The sequence below is a fragment of the Podarcis vaucheri genome (assembly GCF_965113315.1).
Source record: "Podarcis vaucheri genome assembly, chromosome: 4".
Taxonomy (NCBI): domain Eukaryota; kingdom Metazoa; phylum Chordata; class Lepidosauria; order Squamata; family Lacertidae; genus Podarcis; species Podarcis vaucheri.
This window is the reverse complement of record NC_138762.1, coordinates 58,213,363-58,229,456: the sequence shown is the minus strand read 5'-3', so window position 1 is coordinate 58,229,456 and position 16,094 is coordinate 58,213,363. Positions and strand designations below refer to the sequence as shown.

Sequence of the window (16,094 nt, the reverse complement as noted above, 5' to 3'; positions counted from 1 at the left end):
GGATCTCTGCCATGGGTGCCTGTTTTGCTCCCCCCCCCCCCGAAATAAATCTGATCTTTTAAAGACTGTATCTTGTGCATTGCCTCAAGATCTGTGCTTGGAGGATAATTAATAAATAAGCTCTCTGTAGGCTGTGTTGGTGCAGGTCTAACATTTGAATAAGTGAAAGGTAAGGTTGGAAGCAGGGACGCGGGTGGCGCTGTGGGTAAAACCTCAGTGCCTAGGGCTTGCCGATCGCATGGTCGGCGGTTCGAATCCCCGCAGCGGGGTGAGCTCCCGTCTTTCGGTCCCAGCTCCTGCCCACCTAGCAGTTCGAAAGCACCCTTAAGTGCAAGTAGATAAATAGGTACCGCTTTATAGCGGGAAGGTAAATGGCGTTTCCGTGTGCTGCGCTGGTGCTGGCTCGCCAGAGCAGCTTCATCACGCCAGTGGCGTAATGTGGGTTGTCAGCACCCGGGGCAAGGCAAGTAATTTGCGCCCCCTAACCCGTGGATTTGCGCCCCCTAACCCTAACCCCCAGATGTTGCGCCCAGTGTGGCCGGCTCCCCCTGCACCCCCCACGCTACGCCACTGCATCACACAGGCCACGTGACCCAGAAGTGTCTCCGGACAGTGCTGGCCCCCGACCTCTTAAGTGAGATGGGCGCACAACCCTAGAGTCGGACACGACTGGCCCGTACGGGCAGGGGTACCTTTACCTTTACCTAAGGTTGGAAGCAACCTTACTTGGCGCAAAAGACAATTAGAGGTGATGTTGGACTTGCTTTCCGACTAAGATCCGAAGAAAAGACATGGAAGCTGAGCTTTAAAAGAGGATTAGGCAGGTGCATGGAGGGCAAGGCTATCGGAGACTACTCTACGCAATGCCTTTGTTCTACATCCACTGTGGAGAACAGTTGCTGGAACCCAGAAGTTTGGAGAATGAGGCTGCACCTAACTCCTGCTTGCAGACTTTCCGCGGGCATCTGGTTGGCCACTGTGAGAAAAAGGATGCTGGACTAGAGGGGCTTGATCCAACAGGGCTCTTTTTATTACATTATATTTGGCTTAGCATGTTATTCAGGCATGCATAAGCTCTCTCATAGGTCAATGAGGAAACTGCCCTGTACCCAGCAAGACCATTGTTCTGTAAACTTGGTGACTTCAGCAGTTCCCTAGGATCTCAGACCTTACTGGAGATGCCAGGGCTTGAACTTTTGCATATAAAGCATGTGCGCTGCTCCCTCCCCAACTAGGAGGGGAGGAATAAAGCAGCTGTGAGGAGGGAAGCTTGCACACTCATGTGGTGTCCTGCCCAAGGTTGTTTACAGGCATGGTGCTCTTCAAAATAAGGATCTGGGTTCATCTGAAGCTCAGTAGATGGAGCTTTTTTATTCTGAAGTTCTTTCCCTGCGTACAACCACAGCCAGGCTAGCGTTCTTTATCCCCAAATTCGCCCTGCCAGTCTGTGCAAGTCCTGGGCCTGTGCTAAGAACAGGGCATTCTGAAAAGCATGGCCTGGATGATGGAATGGATCTACTATTACAAAAAAGGGAGAAGCAGCTATGACTGTAAACAAAGCTCACTCCTAGAGATGTTTGCTCCTTCTGTGGAGCCTGGGAAAATGGTGATGCCTCTTGGTTGCTGGAATAGCCTTTGCTCTGAACATTGAAGAGACGTAACTTGAGGTAAATTGAGCTGGAATGGTTACAAAACAGTCTGGTGAAAGGTGTTTGTGTAACATCCAGAAGAAAGCGGCTTTGCACGCATTGATTCAGACAATATGAATATTATTTTCCAGCCAGAATCGGTTATACCAAGTGTTGCTTCCCCTTCCTCTAAGCATCCTTCCTCGACTGACAAAACTATACGTGTTAGACATTTATTCAAAGCCTATTTTCTTTGGGAATTTTTGCAGGTGCTGTTATAGTCTGATAACACAAGTGCCATTTTATTCCTTATTTATCCCTGGGTTGAGGTGAACTATACTATTGATTCAAACAAGTACGTGGCCAACGGGTAATTGAATATCACAGTTGTTGGAGTACACTGTGAAGCTCCTTGGCTTTCTCCATGACTACCTGCTCTTTCTTTTGTCTGCTTTCAGGGTGTGAAGATTGCAATCAGCATCATGATTCCGAATGTCCAGAACTGGGCCCAGTGGTGATGGTCAAAGACTCCTTTGTGCTAAGTCGGGCAAGGTAAGCCAACTCTTGCCTTGTTGGCTTGCTTAATTTTAAAGTAAATGAAGCCAGATTGCCAATGCAAAAGGGAGTCTTCTCTTCTCACGTATTTTGCTTCTAGTGTCACATTTTGAACTAGGAATGCTCCCAGTCTTTGAGAACTCACATGCATGTAACTTTAAATGTCTCCCAAACAATTCTAAGCTGCAAGATCTCATTCTGGAGTGTTTTCAGCAGCATGAGAAGATGGGGAGACAATTAGTCCTGCCAGCCAGGGCAGAGTATTATGGCTAGATCATCCTTTTTAACCTTTGCCTTTTCTTATATGTAGATGACAGCTTCCTGGCATTTATCGCAGTGAGGGAGAAAAGCAAGGCTAATCACATTTGTGTCGGTGGAGCATGTGGATTGTACAATGTGAACGACACAAAAACGGAATTTACAGACGACTCAGTTTAGTTGTATCTAAGTCATTGTGCAAGCAGAACGACTGCCCTGCAAATCTGCTCTGGGGATTTCTTCAACCTTCCAGAGCAGATTTGGGGGTGCTCGGGGGGGGGGGTGCCAAAGAAGGAGAGAGGGAAGGGAAATTCCACTGAAGTCATCGCCTGAGTGCAGAGAGCTCAGTTGGATACAACCCTTTCTTCTAAGCGGACTAATCTTGTTTGGAAGCATGAGAAGCAGAGAAGATGCCTTTCATAGGCAAAGGACACAATACTTGGATGCCAGATCAGTTTTCTCCTCAGTCATTGGTGATGTTAATAAACTGTCAATAAAAACAGCAACTTGAGGTGAAGATCTTCTTAGGTAGCCTAAGCATCTTCAGTTGCACTTCTCTTAATTATTAGTATTAATAATGCTATTTATAGCATGCCTCAGTGTAGCATGGCATACATTTTATACCATAAAACCTGAGACTCAGAGTTTAGATTTCCTACATGGAAGTAACTTCAGTGTAGGTGAAAGTGGGTGTAGATCTGCACAGGGTTTTCGTATCCTTTCCCATATGGAAGTTCTTGCTGAGGAGGAACTCTGTGATCAAGCACATGCATTGAATGCAGAAGGTCCCGGGTTCAGTTCCTGGCATTTTCCATTAAAAGGATCAAGTAGCAGGTGATGGGATAGGCCTCTGCCTGTATAGCCTGCCTATCAGAGAAGGCAACATTTGTCGAAATGGACAAATGTTCATAAGGTCGCTACCTATGTTTTTATAGAAAAAATATTTTCTGAAATGGTCCTGAGGAATTGCTGATTACCACTTATTAGAGAGCTGTTGAACCCATTCATAGGCAATTACTGATCCTCATACTATATAACAGTGTGGAAGGTTGTGTCATTTTTCTTTATTTCAATTACTCTGTCAATGTAGAAGGTTTATATAGAAAATTTATCCCTTGCAATTGATAATTTTGTCACTGAGGAGAGAGGACTCAGAGCCCATCCAGATTTTATTTTACACCACAATTTCCAGGCAAAGATCCGTGCTTTAAAACTCCACGTCTGAGTGGGGTTTTCCCCTCCCTCCTGGTGCTTTCTGTGGGGAAACTGCATTTTACTGCTGAATTGGTGCAAATGGCAATCTATGTAAATTGCCGTTGGTTCCGATTTCATGGTAAAATGTGGGTTTCCCCACAGAAAGTGCCATAACAACAACAAAAAGACCGCTTGAACACAGAGGGTTAAAGCCCGGACCTGTGCCTAAAAAAATGGCACAGATGGAAGTCTGGATGAGGCCTCAGCTCTTCCCTGTGGATGCCAGGGCTGAATTTTTTCTTCTGTGGATGTTGGAAGATGTTTTGTAGAGTCAACTCATTTATGCGTCAAAATATTCATTTCTTAGATCATCCCTTCCTTCCAACCTGGAGATCAGGCAAGTTGAAGATGGGATTGAAGGCATTTTTGCAGTAACACAGCTGGTGAAGCGTACCCAGTTTGGCCCCTTTGAATCAAAGAGAGTTACCAAACTGGAAAAGGAGCCAGCATTTCCATTAAAGGTACAATGACACTGTTTGGGTTGGTGATAATACGAAGGCACTAAGAAATGGAGAAAGCAGGCTCTACCATTGTCTGAACATGCATTTCCTTCATTTGGTTCTTTTTTAGTTAGCCAGTTCATTCATTAATCATTCTCTGCCCCGCCCCCCGCCCCCTCTCACACACACAGAGTAGCCTTTTCAGTACCGATAGCTAATGCTATAGTGTTTTTGTTTGTATGGTGTGCAGAAATCTTCTGGTTTTAGTTCCATCTGTTAACTTTCAACATGTGCAGTCAGGCAAACAAGATGTGCTGGTGTTGGCAGTCCTCATATGGGGGGAAATGGAGCAAGAAATATGGAGTGGACCTTGCTTCTTGTACCAAATTGGAAAGGCTCAAAATACTAGCCCGGGTGGCACAGGAACAGTTGGGAGTGCACTGTAAGACTCCTGATTGTTCCTTTGCAGCTGCGACTTTATGTGCTCCACATTGATGGGGAAGGTTTGCATTCACCTTGCCAGTATCTGTGAAGTCAGGGGTATGAAATAAAAGTCAGACCAGTTCATATTATTACATTACCGCTTAGCACAGTAGCATGGAAGCCAGATTCTTCCTCTCATGCCGTTACAGTAATGTCTAAATGCAGTGACCACATGGGCAGGTCATACTATGGTAACAAATACGCATCCTTGTCTACGGCTATTTATTTATTAGTTGATCATCACTGCAAAGTTTGCATTCCTTCTTTGCACGGGTGTCTATTAGGTTTTTCAGAAGGATGGACCTCTAGTGTATTTTGATACATCTAATGAAGATGATTGCAACTGGATGATGATGGTGAGGCCAGCCAACCAATACGAACACCAGAACCTGTCTGCCTTCCAGCATGATAATGACATTTACTTCACTACATCCCGGGACATCCCACCAGGCACAGAGTTACGAGTGTGGTATGCCGCTTTCTATGCCAAAAAAATGGAAAAGCCCGTTCTAAAGCAAGTTTCTAGCATTGCCAATGGTACGTTGGGTTGCTTCGTGGATGGGTGGAGGGTAGTTTTTTTAACTATCTCAAAAAAATGTTCCCACTTTCTCTGTGGGGCTTATTTCATGCAAACATCTCCCTCACATGAAAAGAAATTGATAGAATCTATGTCCTGATTCGTATTATTTGTTACACGTAATGGAATGCTTCCTCTGATTGATATTTTCTACTTTTAAATATAAAACAGCGTCCAAGGATCTTAAGTTTCAGCAGAGGCACACCAGGCATTGTAACAGTAGGAAAATAAACTAATGCAAATAAACTAATGCAAAATAAACTAATGCAAACATTATTTCTCTGATAGACGTTTGTTTAGTAGTGATGGAATGTGACCAAGAAGAAAACAAAACTACTTCGAAGCCTCCCTGTTCCAGTGGCACTTATTCTCTCAAAAAATTAAAATTCCCCCGTTCTAAACTTTCAGGTATGGAAACTCCGGTTCTTGTTGTGTGAACACTATATAGCCAAATCACCTGTTAGAGCAGAGCTTTCCAAACTTTTCATGTTGCTGACACGCTTTTTAGACATGCATAATTTTGTGACACAGTAATTCAGTTTTACTAGCAAACCGAATGTTACACTAACCGCTTTCCAGCTCCGGGAGTAGTGGCGGGGAGAGTTCACACAACACACTTACACACTGCAGCCAACACACTAATGTGTCATGACACACAGTTTGGAAAGCTCTGTATTAGAGAAAAATCTGATGGCGTATTGGCGTATGATAGGTTTTGAAGTGGAACTGATCTCTGATGGGTATTGAAAGAAAGGTTTAAGCCTGATATTTTGAATGTCTAGACCGGGGTTGGGTGGGTGAAATGGGGACTGTGGCCTTCCAAATGTTACTGCACCACATTTCCCATCCCCCCTGACGACTGGCCATGCTGCCTGGGGCTCATGGAAGATGGGGTTACTAACAACATCCAGAGAACCACAGGTTTCTCATCCCTAGTCTAGAGCTTGCCGCTCAGTTTGTTTAAGATACTAAGCCCCTAATTTTTGTTTGTTGTGATATAGTGAGCTCTCTAGAAAGTAGTGAGCCGCTGAAGCAGAGTCCAGCCAGTTGCCATTTTAGAGCAGAGGTGGGAAACCCATGGTCCTCTATATCAGTGTTTCCCAACCTTGGGGCTCTAGCTGTTTTTGGACTACAACTCCCATAAACCCTAGCTAGCAGGGCCAGTGGTCAAGGGTGATGGGAATTGTAGTCCAAAAACAGCTGGAGACTCAAGGCTGGGAAACACTGCTCTTTATGTTGTCTGGCTCCATTTCCCCATCCATGTGCCAGTGTTTTTGAAAGCTTTCCAAGAATCCTAGCTGCTGATGAGCAAAAGGGAGGCACTGTTAAGATCCACAACTTCACAGGCGTAATTTTTAAAGGTTGAATGTGCTTACAGCGACAGTGGTTTGGCTTGTGTTTTCTAAGGAGAGCATTTGAGAAGTTCATTTCTTTGCCTCTTATCTTTAGACAGGGGTGGGGAACCTCGGGCTCAGGGACCACATGTGGCCCTCCAGAGCTCTCTGCCTGGCCCCTGGGGCTCTCCTCAGGTCACACCTTTAGCAGACCTGCTCCAGCCCCTCATCATGTGCTTTTGACTGGCAGGAATTTGACCTTGAACGGTGATAATTCTCCCAGTTGAAAGCACTATCAAAATGAAGGTTTGTACCATGGCATGAGGGTCTGCTCTCCTCAAAAAGGGTCAAAAGTCACCAGTTTTGTCACAACTTTGTACAGAGGTTGTGATTGGAATATTGTTGACTTTAGGTGGCATTAAATTTAAATGAAGGGAAGGCCCTTTACTTCTAATGTTCAGCCATGCCCGTATAGTTTTTTGTCTCATCGCTCTTCCCTTGCAGAGCATCGCCGGAGTCACTTGGAGCAAGCCAAAGGAGCTCCACAGAGCAACCAAAAAGATGCAGTTGCTGAAAAGGTTATGGAGGCCCCCCCTGCAGACCAGCCTGTAGCCCGTGAAAATGCCAACACCACAGTGGAAGGGAAAAGAAAACCACGAAGGGGCAGGAAGCCCAAAGTGGCAAGACCAGAAACTCCCATTGTGATTGTGGACAATAAAGACTCTTCTGGTGAGCCCAGAAACTACTAAACGTAGCTATCAGTGATACTTCATTTCATACCCTAAATCAGGGGTGGGGAAAACTTTTCACCCAGTGGGCCAGATGGTCATGTTCGCCCCGCCTCCCTCAGGCCAAGCTTGACAGGTAGGCCTAGCTGCCCACCTGTCATGTTGCCCACCTGTCATGCGACTCCAGTCACCGTAGCATCTGGTGAGCTTTTTGCCTGCTCCCCCCCCCCAGCAATTCATATGGGGCTTTATAGGCTGATTGGTGGCATCTGCAAATACACTTGCAGCTGAGGCAAGTTTTTACCTGTCCTATACCGCACATCATCTATGATATGGGTGGGCATAATGTGGCCAAAATAGCCTCACAGGTGGGTCTAATTAGGCCAATGGGCCAGAGGTTCTGGCCACGATACCCTAAGCCTCTGAGGCCAAACTTGGCCCTCCAGCTGTTTTGGGACTACAGTTCCCATCATCCCTGGCCACTGGTCCTGTTAGCTAGGGATGATGGGAGTTGTAGTCCAAAAACAGCTGGAGGGCCAAGTTTGGCCAACACTGCCCTAAGCAAATTACTTTGCATTACCAACTGCTTTGCTTTATGGGCAGAGGTCATGAAGAAGCTGAATTTTCCCTTTTTTGACATATTTGCATTGGGGGACTAAATTTATTAAGAAGTGGTGTATCGCAGCACGTGAGCATATTGAAGTGCCTTGTACTGAGCCATCTAGTCTGGTATTACCTTCTCTGTCTAACTTTGGCTCACTGAGGCAGGTGTGGGAAACTTTTGGCTTTCCAGATGTGGCTGAACTGTTGCCCTAGTCATTGTCTTTGGCTTAACATAGTCATTGTCTTTGGCATTAAGCTCAGTAACTTGCATGGCTGTATATTTAGGGTTCATAACTGAGTGGCCTTTCTGGATAACAATGAATTCATTTGACAGAGGAACATGTTGCTGAAATTATAACGGAGATTCCACCTGATGACGTAGCTCTTCCTCCTACAGAAGAAGCAAGGTTTATGGAGGTGGTGTTAGCGAAGATACCCAGTACTGCAAACAGTAGGAATTCTATAGCGAAGTAAGTCCCTCCAGAAAAGGCAAATGCTAAAATGTTCTGTTTCCTCATTATAAAGGACCACTACATATTCAGTATTTTAATATGAAAGATTCAGAGGTTGAGGAGGGAAACACAATGCAGTGTTGAATCTAGTTTTATTTTTCCATTTGAATCTAATCTTGCTCTTCCATGAATGGAAAGGCTCCTTCTGTTTGTAGACGTGACTCAAATTCAGCAGGAATTCAAGCTAGAGGAGGGTTTGGTGATTTTCTCTATCTTCTCTCTAGCCATCCCTTCCCTCCCATACTGTTCTAAAGGTTCCACAACCTTTTGGAGTCGATTTTCAGAACGTATATGGGGTTAAAGAACAAAATAGGAATCCTAACCATACGTGACCTTCCACTCTCAGCAATTCTGATCCCACCGGAAAACCTTTATTATCTTGGACATAATGAAACATTAAGGTTTCAGATTTTAAAAAGTGATCATTTGCAATAACATAAGCAGACCGAAACTCTGCTTATTTGAGGGAAAATATAAAATTCCAATTCAGTCTGTGATAATAGACGCATGGTGAAACCTTGTACCCTAACAATGATACCATACTTTTCCTTTTATAAGACTAGGTTTTTTTGTTACTAAAAATAATGTTAAAAAGCGGGGGGGGGGGTAGTCTTATACATGGGGCAATCTCCCCCCATTTTCTTAATTTTGAGTCCCCCCAAATAGGGGACGTCTTATACATGGAAAAATACGGTAATTGGTGTTATTTTAGATAATTCCCTTGAGCAAGTGTACATAGTGGTAGTTCATATGAGGGAGAGGTGGTCCTTGAGGTATTTCAGTCCTGAGACAATATTGCTTCTAGGGTGTGTATGGCAGATCATCTCTTTGAAAGAGCCCCCATGGAAAGCTAACACAGCAGAGAGGAGCTTCACGTGTAGGGAGCTCCTGCTATAGGATGCGCCCAACCAACATAATTGAAGTGCTGGCCAGTGAGAGGACTATGCCAGCACCCTGTCCTGTTCCAAAGGGTTGCTAATAAATGAATCCTACAGTATGCTGACTGTACGAGAAGAGAGACGATAAATAGTAAGAGGACGGTGAGATGGTGTTTGCACTGCTTCGTTGTTACCTGCCTCTTTCTTTCCAATCTGGCAGGTTTTCTCACCATCAAAGCTCCATGTCCCTCAAGAGGAGCTTGCTCCTGTCTAGCCGACATGGGATGCGGCGCAAGATGATCAAGCAACTTGGGGAACACAAGCGCGTCTATCAGTGTAACATCTGCAGCAAGATGTTCCAGAACAGCAGCAATCTCAGCAGGCACATCCGCTCTCACGGTGGGTTCAGGTGGGATCACCTGGTTTTGTTTTCAGAGCTCCCACAACTCATTGGAAGAGAGCTCTTCAATCTAGCAGAAAAACAAAATTAAAAGAAGTTTCATATGATGGGACATTGAAGCAGTACCAAAGAAGAAGGGCTGCATATTTTCACCCATTAGGGTAGCAGTTTAGTGAGATAGTTTTCCAAAGTCAAGGGGAATCTCCCGTCCCTTGAAACATGTAAGCCAGAAGGGATGGATCAGAAAAGATGACTAAGGGCAGTTAATATTACACAAAAATTGTAATGGTTTTCGTTTGATGTGTCTTTCTTCAAGGAAACACTTCTTTTTCAGTGATCCAGTGTTTAAACTTCAGTTTAGCATTGATGGGGTGATTGGAGATACTACAACAGAAGATAGGTGCAAGGCATGTTCAGTAGTGCACAAAACATAACTGATGACTCAGCTGCTTCACCCATGTTGCAATTTTGGTGGTGGTTCATCCTCCAGATGTGCCATTATAATGCTGTACCATTCACCCACTGCTAGTTTTAAGCCAGCAGGGCTGCTCCCCATCCATTGGCTACTCTGTCAATTTAGAAACATGGGTGGAAATTGACAAACAACTTCAGTTAGTATGAAGTGATGCTTGACCAAGCAGCTGTGATAACAACTGATGCAATGCATTCCACATCCTTGATATATATAAATGTTTGGTCCCCCCCCCCAATAAGAGGACATGTAAAAATGAGCCAGTGTCATGTGGTTACAGTGTTGGACTCTAGGATGTGGGAGACCGGTATTCAAATTCCCACTCAGCTGTGAAGCTCACTGGGTGATATTGGGCCAGTCATTAACTTTCAGCTTATCTTATCTTATAGGGTTGTGAGGATAAAATAGGGAGGAAAACCATGTACAACATATTGAGCTTCTTGGAGAAAAAAATGGGACATAAATGTAATAATGAACACATAAATAGAAGTCTCTTATATTACATTTTTAACATCCAGCTTACAATCCTGTACATGTCTGCTCAGAAGTAAGCCCCATTGAGCACACTGAGTGTTTTAATGATTGCAGCCTCTGTATTCATGAAATTCCGGTCTTTTTCTTTTTGGGGTAATACGTTTTTCTTTAAAATGTATAATTCTGAAGTAGTCTATATTTTTTCCAGTTCCTTTGAAAAAGAGTTGCCTGACCCAAAATGTCGTAGTTATATTTAGATTATCATTTATTAAATTAAATGTACATATGAGCAGGTGGTATTTGATAAAGGTTTACTCAGAGTAGACACATAAAAATTAATGGACCTAATTTAGTTGTGTTCACTAATTTCCATGGGTCTCATCTGAGAAAAACTTAGTTGACCGCCACCCAAAAGTTTGGGAGCGTATGGTATCACTTCCTCTCTGCTGTTGTAGCAAGTTCTTTGCTAAGCCCCTTTGCTGTCAAATCTTTCCATAATGTCTGAAGTTGCTTCATAAGTTACATTTGTATGAGGGAACCAATTCATAGGCAGAATGCCCATGAGTAGTGCCCAGAGAAAGATATGTAGATTTTCAGGAATACATTAGGCTTTTAAAAACCATATACAGTATGATGTGCATGCATTTTGTATTCAATCATAGGTTCCTATAGCATATTAATTGTCCCTGGAGCCCTAACTGCATAGGATATTGTGCTAAATGTTCTATTTGTCTTTTTCAGTTTGTTTGTTTTTTTACACTACAGTGATATAAGTGATCTAGCTCCTTTCTTCTCTATTAAGCCTGAAATAGTACTAAACACTATCATTTTTCCTACTGGGAGCAGCCCAGATGCAAATTTGGGACTGCGTGATAGCTATATGGTCCCAAGTTAACTGAATATTTGATACATATTATTTTAGTGCTGCTAGTTATTCCTGAATTTTTCTAGTTGGATAAGCAGGTGACTGAACTCTGTCTTGTTCTGATTAATCCCTTAGGTGACAAATTGTTTAAGTGTGAAGAATGTGCCAAGCTTTTCAGTCGAAAAGAGAGTTTGAAGCAACATGTTTCATACAAGCACAGTAGGAATGAGGTTTGTATGGGTCTCCATCAGCAAGCCATTGTAGGATGAAAGTTGGGTTACACACCATGGTATGCAAGGTCTGCAGATCTCAGAATGGGCCTTCTCCTACCTGTAGTTATTTTGTTTGTAGAAAAATCTGGTGCCTTTACTTGTGCAAAAGCTTAAGAGCCTCAGAAATTACCATAGAAACCTCTCCTACAATTTATCAGTGTTTAAATTTTCTGGGGTTTTTTTTTTGGGTGGGAGGGGTGACAGCTCCATTGGGGAAACAAATCAAAGAAAATATTTTTTGAAAAGTATGAACTTCATATGTTTGGACATATTTATTGTGATTCCTTTTCTGTTTTCCACTTTTTAATCCCCAGGTTGACAATGAATACAGGTACAAGTGTGCTACATGTGAAAAAGCTTTTCGGATAGAGAGTGCGTTAGAATTCCACAACTGCAGAACAGGTATGATAATCAAACCATGTTACCTGAGCCGCATGAAATGGTCTGGAATTGTATTTATATAGTAAGGAGGGAGCAGTAGAAGTCATCTGGACATTCCGTTTTTATTGCTTATGCAGACAACAGTATAAACTGCTTTTAAAATACCTGGCATACATAAGATAACATTTAAAAAATATCAATAATAATAAAATCAGCAAAACTGTAAAAGGAAGTATTCATAACGAGAGACATTGAGGATTGGATTCTTCTGTGTGTAAGACAGATGTTCTACCACTGAATTGCAGTGCTTCCCATAATCACCATCAAATGCGTGTGCAGGATGGAGTGCTGTATCAGTACAGTATCCAAATTATTGTAGGGAATCACTAGGCTGATCCACCACACTGGCCCACCAGGGTGGCTCAGCACAGAACCATCTGCATTGATAAGCATCAATTATTTGGTAATATCCAAGTGGTGTTGCAACTGGCATGCCAGATACCATCTCCCACACTCGCTTCACTCAGAAGGCTATTGCTTCTGGCATCGACACAAGCCACAGCAGACTCTCTCACAGCAATGCCCTACTTTTGGAGACAAGGGCATTTAAAATGGGCAGTGCAGGATTAGACGAGAGGAAGCTGCTTGTTGGTTTTCAGAGATGGCCCCTGCTTGAGCTGTGCAGCTGGATTCCACGGCTTATTCTTAGAAACAACGAAATGGTTTTTAAAAACCGCTTTTATGAAATCTGCCCTTCTTCCCCTTTTTCATGCAGACGACAAGACCTTTCAGTGTGAGATGTGCTTCAGGTTCTTTTCCACAAACAGCAACCTTTCAAAACACAAAAAGAAACACGGGGACAAGAAATTTGCTTGTGAGATCTGCAACAAGTTGTTTTACCGGAAGGATGTCATGTTAGATCACCAGAGGAGGCACTTGGAAGGTAAGTACATTTGTGATGGATCTTCTTCCTGGACCTTTAATAATTTTTCCCTTTCGCCTATGGTAATCATTTAAAAATTCGACGGATGGCACACTAAGGCTGGTTCTTTTCTTCATTCGTGGTAATGCATCACTGGAATTGAGGGTGAGAAGGCTTTGAACCATCCTAGTGTAGCTATTTGTCTGACAGGTATGATCTAAATTGTTCATTATTCAGGATGCGATTTAAGGGCTATTCACGATGACCCCTTTTTTACATGAAAAACTCTGGTATGTCCTTAAGTTGCATCTAGATAGCTGAACCACCACTGTGCTTGCAGTGGAAATACAGGGTTCTAGTGTAGGACTACAACCAGGAAACCCGGGTTCAGATTCCCAGTCAACCAAAATACTCACTGCTTGACCTTGGGCTGGTCCCTTTCTTAGCCTAACCTGCCTATCAGGATTGTTGTGAGAATAAAACAGCAGAGATCTTATTTGCTTATTTATTTACACTCCGCCTCTTTCCCTGATGGGACTCAAGGCAGCTCACAGATTTAAAAAAAACAAGAACTGCTAAAAACATAGAAGAAGGTAGGATTGTTTTCGCCTCTTTGATCTCCTTGAAGGAAAAAAATGGGATACAGATGCAACAAATAAATAAAATAGATGGCATGCATGAGACACAAATCATTGCACAACCAAGGTGCTACTTCTCAGCCCAATATACATGTTTATGTGCAAACCTAAAATTAAGCAGCACTTCTTACGGACAGGATGTCATTTCCATGCATTGCTGTATTGATTATGGTGTGCATTATTCATAGAAGTAGGAAGCATGGTTTATTCTTTGTTTGTTCTTTTTTTGGTGGGAACTGTTATCTTAAGGAGTGAGGCGTGTGAAAAGAGAGGACTTTGAGCACAGCACAGAGAACATGGTTCGCTACAAGAAAGAACCTTCTGGGTGCCCTGTTTGTGGAAAGGTAGGATTTTCCATTGACTTACATTCGTGGAACTTTTGTTTCAAACCACAGGCATGCTCACATGCATTTATTTATTTATTTTGCCGTGCTTTTAACACACAACAATTCAGAACGTGTTCTGGATGAGTTCCCAAAATCCATACAACTATGGCAAACTTTTCCAGTCTGTGTAACTGACATGAGGTTAGCAGAGACGGAAAAGTCCACACAGATTACAGTGGTACCTCGGGTTACGAACAGCCCTGCTTACGAATGCTTCGGGTTGAGAACTCCACAAGTGTCCCGGGTTGCGAACTTTGCCCCAGGATACAAACGTAATCTGCTACCGGGGCTGCAGGAGGCCTATGTAGGGAATGCGTGCCTTGGGTTAGGAACGCTTCAGGTTAAGAACGGACTTCCGGAACAAATTAAGTTCGTAACCCGAGGTACCACTGTAATGTTGCACAAGCAACTTGGTGACCTTCTTTCCTTTTTCTTGGATGCTTTTTGATGGGTGATAGTTGAGAGAGAAGCAAAGCAGGAGAAGCTTCCACATGAGCATGGTCCCAGTGGTCTTCTGACAGCCACGGTCAAAGTATCGTGAGATATTGCCTCTTTAAGTCCCACAGGTTGAGCTCCCCACCCCGCCCCCCAGCATGTGGAATGGTGTGTTGCTATTTAAGAAGCTCCAGCCCATAGTCCCCTTGGGCATGCAGAACTAGATATGCAGTGCTTTGGGTTCTAACCTGTGGCTTGTTCAGCCATCCATTCCTTGGTATTATGACCTTATTTGGTCAACTGCTGGCTATTAAGAGCTTTGTTGTTAAGTTGGATGTCATTACTATGGGACAGAAGTGACCCTCCTTCCTATGCCAGTGAAAAAAGTGTTGGACCCAGAGTTGAGATATGTGCAGTGCAATCCTGTACACGTTTATTTGGGTGTAAGTCCTAATTAATTCTATGTGGCTTATTCTCACATAAATATTCATAGGATTACTCTGCTAGAATGGTCTTAGTCTAAGACTGCCATGTCCTCGCCCCAACCCTGTTTTGCATTGCTTCATAATATTAAAAGGGAAATTAATGGTCATCGTAAGGTTGTTATGAAAACAATCATAATAAAATGCTGTACAGTGCAATGCACATTAAAAGTGGTGTGAAAATGAAAAAAAATAGGAAAACAGATTTAATAAAATCTTAAACTTTGAATATGAGGATTTGGAAAATGAAGTTATAGAGATCAACTGGAAAACTTTGTGGGTAGTACTGTATTAGAATTCAAAGTTTAATTGTTGGGCAGTTCTTGAGCTGGTTTAGTCAGGGAAATAAGTTCTAATCTTGAGTAATGTCACCTAACTTTAGTTCAAAGTATGAGCCAAGGGTATTTTAGATCTTTCACATGTGACAGGAAAACAGAATTCACCTGCTAACATCTTTCTTCCCCTTTAGATATTTTCATGTAGGAGCAATATGAACAAGCACCTCCTGACCCATGGAGATAAGAAATACACCTGTGAGATTTGTGGCCGCAAATTCTTCAGAGTAGATGTGCTCAGAGATCATATTCATGTTCATTTTAAGGTACAATGTTTAACAACCTTGACAGCGCTCAGTATGATTTGATTCAGAACTGGAGCTGAGTAGGGTTACGAAGAAGCTACCAAGGAGAACTGGGAAACCACTGAAAACCGGAGGAAAAGTGGTTTAGCAAGCGATAAAGGCTGAAGGCCAATTTGGAAATCATGAGACCAGCCATGTGGCGTTGGTTGCTTCAGCTTTCCTTAAGACTGAATTATGAGCCATATAATATATTAAGCAGTAATATTCCCATTTAAAGATATTGCTACAAGTATGCAATAACGATTAGAATCGGAAAGGAGCTCAGTAGCAGACCGGGGAGAAGGGGCCATTTTTTTCTATCCTCTGTCAATTCAATACGACTAAGGCATGAAGAATAGTTAGTATCTGTTGTTGAAAGAGGGAGCATCATTGAGGGGAAAGCGTGCAGAAGATTCAGTGAATGTCATACCTTAGCAGATTTGGTTTTTTAAAGGTTTGGTTTTTGACACTTAACAGGCAGTAAGATGTAAGCAAGGT

At 43.0% G+C, this 16,094-nt stretch overlaps 1 protein-coding gene across 2 annotated transcripts in view; it reads left to right on the top strand.

Annotated features, from left to right (window-relative positions):
- Nucleotides 1-16,094, top strand: part of PRDM15 (PR/SET domain 15) — a 38,117-nt gene that overhangs the window by 8,577 nt on the left and 13,446 nt on the right. For both annotated transcript variants that reach the window (XM_082221054.1, XM_082221055.1), the window contains exons 3-14: nt 2,087-2,180; nt 4,003-4,156; nt 4,903-5,155; nt 5,484-5,603; nt 7,034-7,258; nt 8,195-8,330; nt 9,471-9,649; nt 11,597-11,691; nt 12,048-12,135; nt 12,890-13,057; nt 13,924-14,018; nt 15,447-15,578. In XM_082221054.1, the coding sequence (XP_082077180.1) occupies nt 2,087-2,180; nt 4,003-4,156; nt 4,903-5,155; nt 5,484-5,603; nt 7,034-7,258; nt 8,195-8,330; nt 9,471-9,649; nt 11,597-11,691; nt 12,048-12,135; nt 12,890-13,057; nt 13,924-14,018; nt 15,447-15,578 (1,739 nt within the window). The remainder of the gene's footprint in view (nt 1-2,086; nt 2,181-4,002; nt 4,157-4,902; nt 5,156-5,483; nt 5,604-7,033; nt 7,259-8,194; nt 8,331-9,470; nt 9,650-11,596; nt 11,692-12,047; nt 12,136-12,889; nt 13,058-13,923; nt 14,019-15,446; nt 15,579-16,094) is intronic.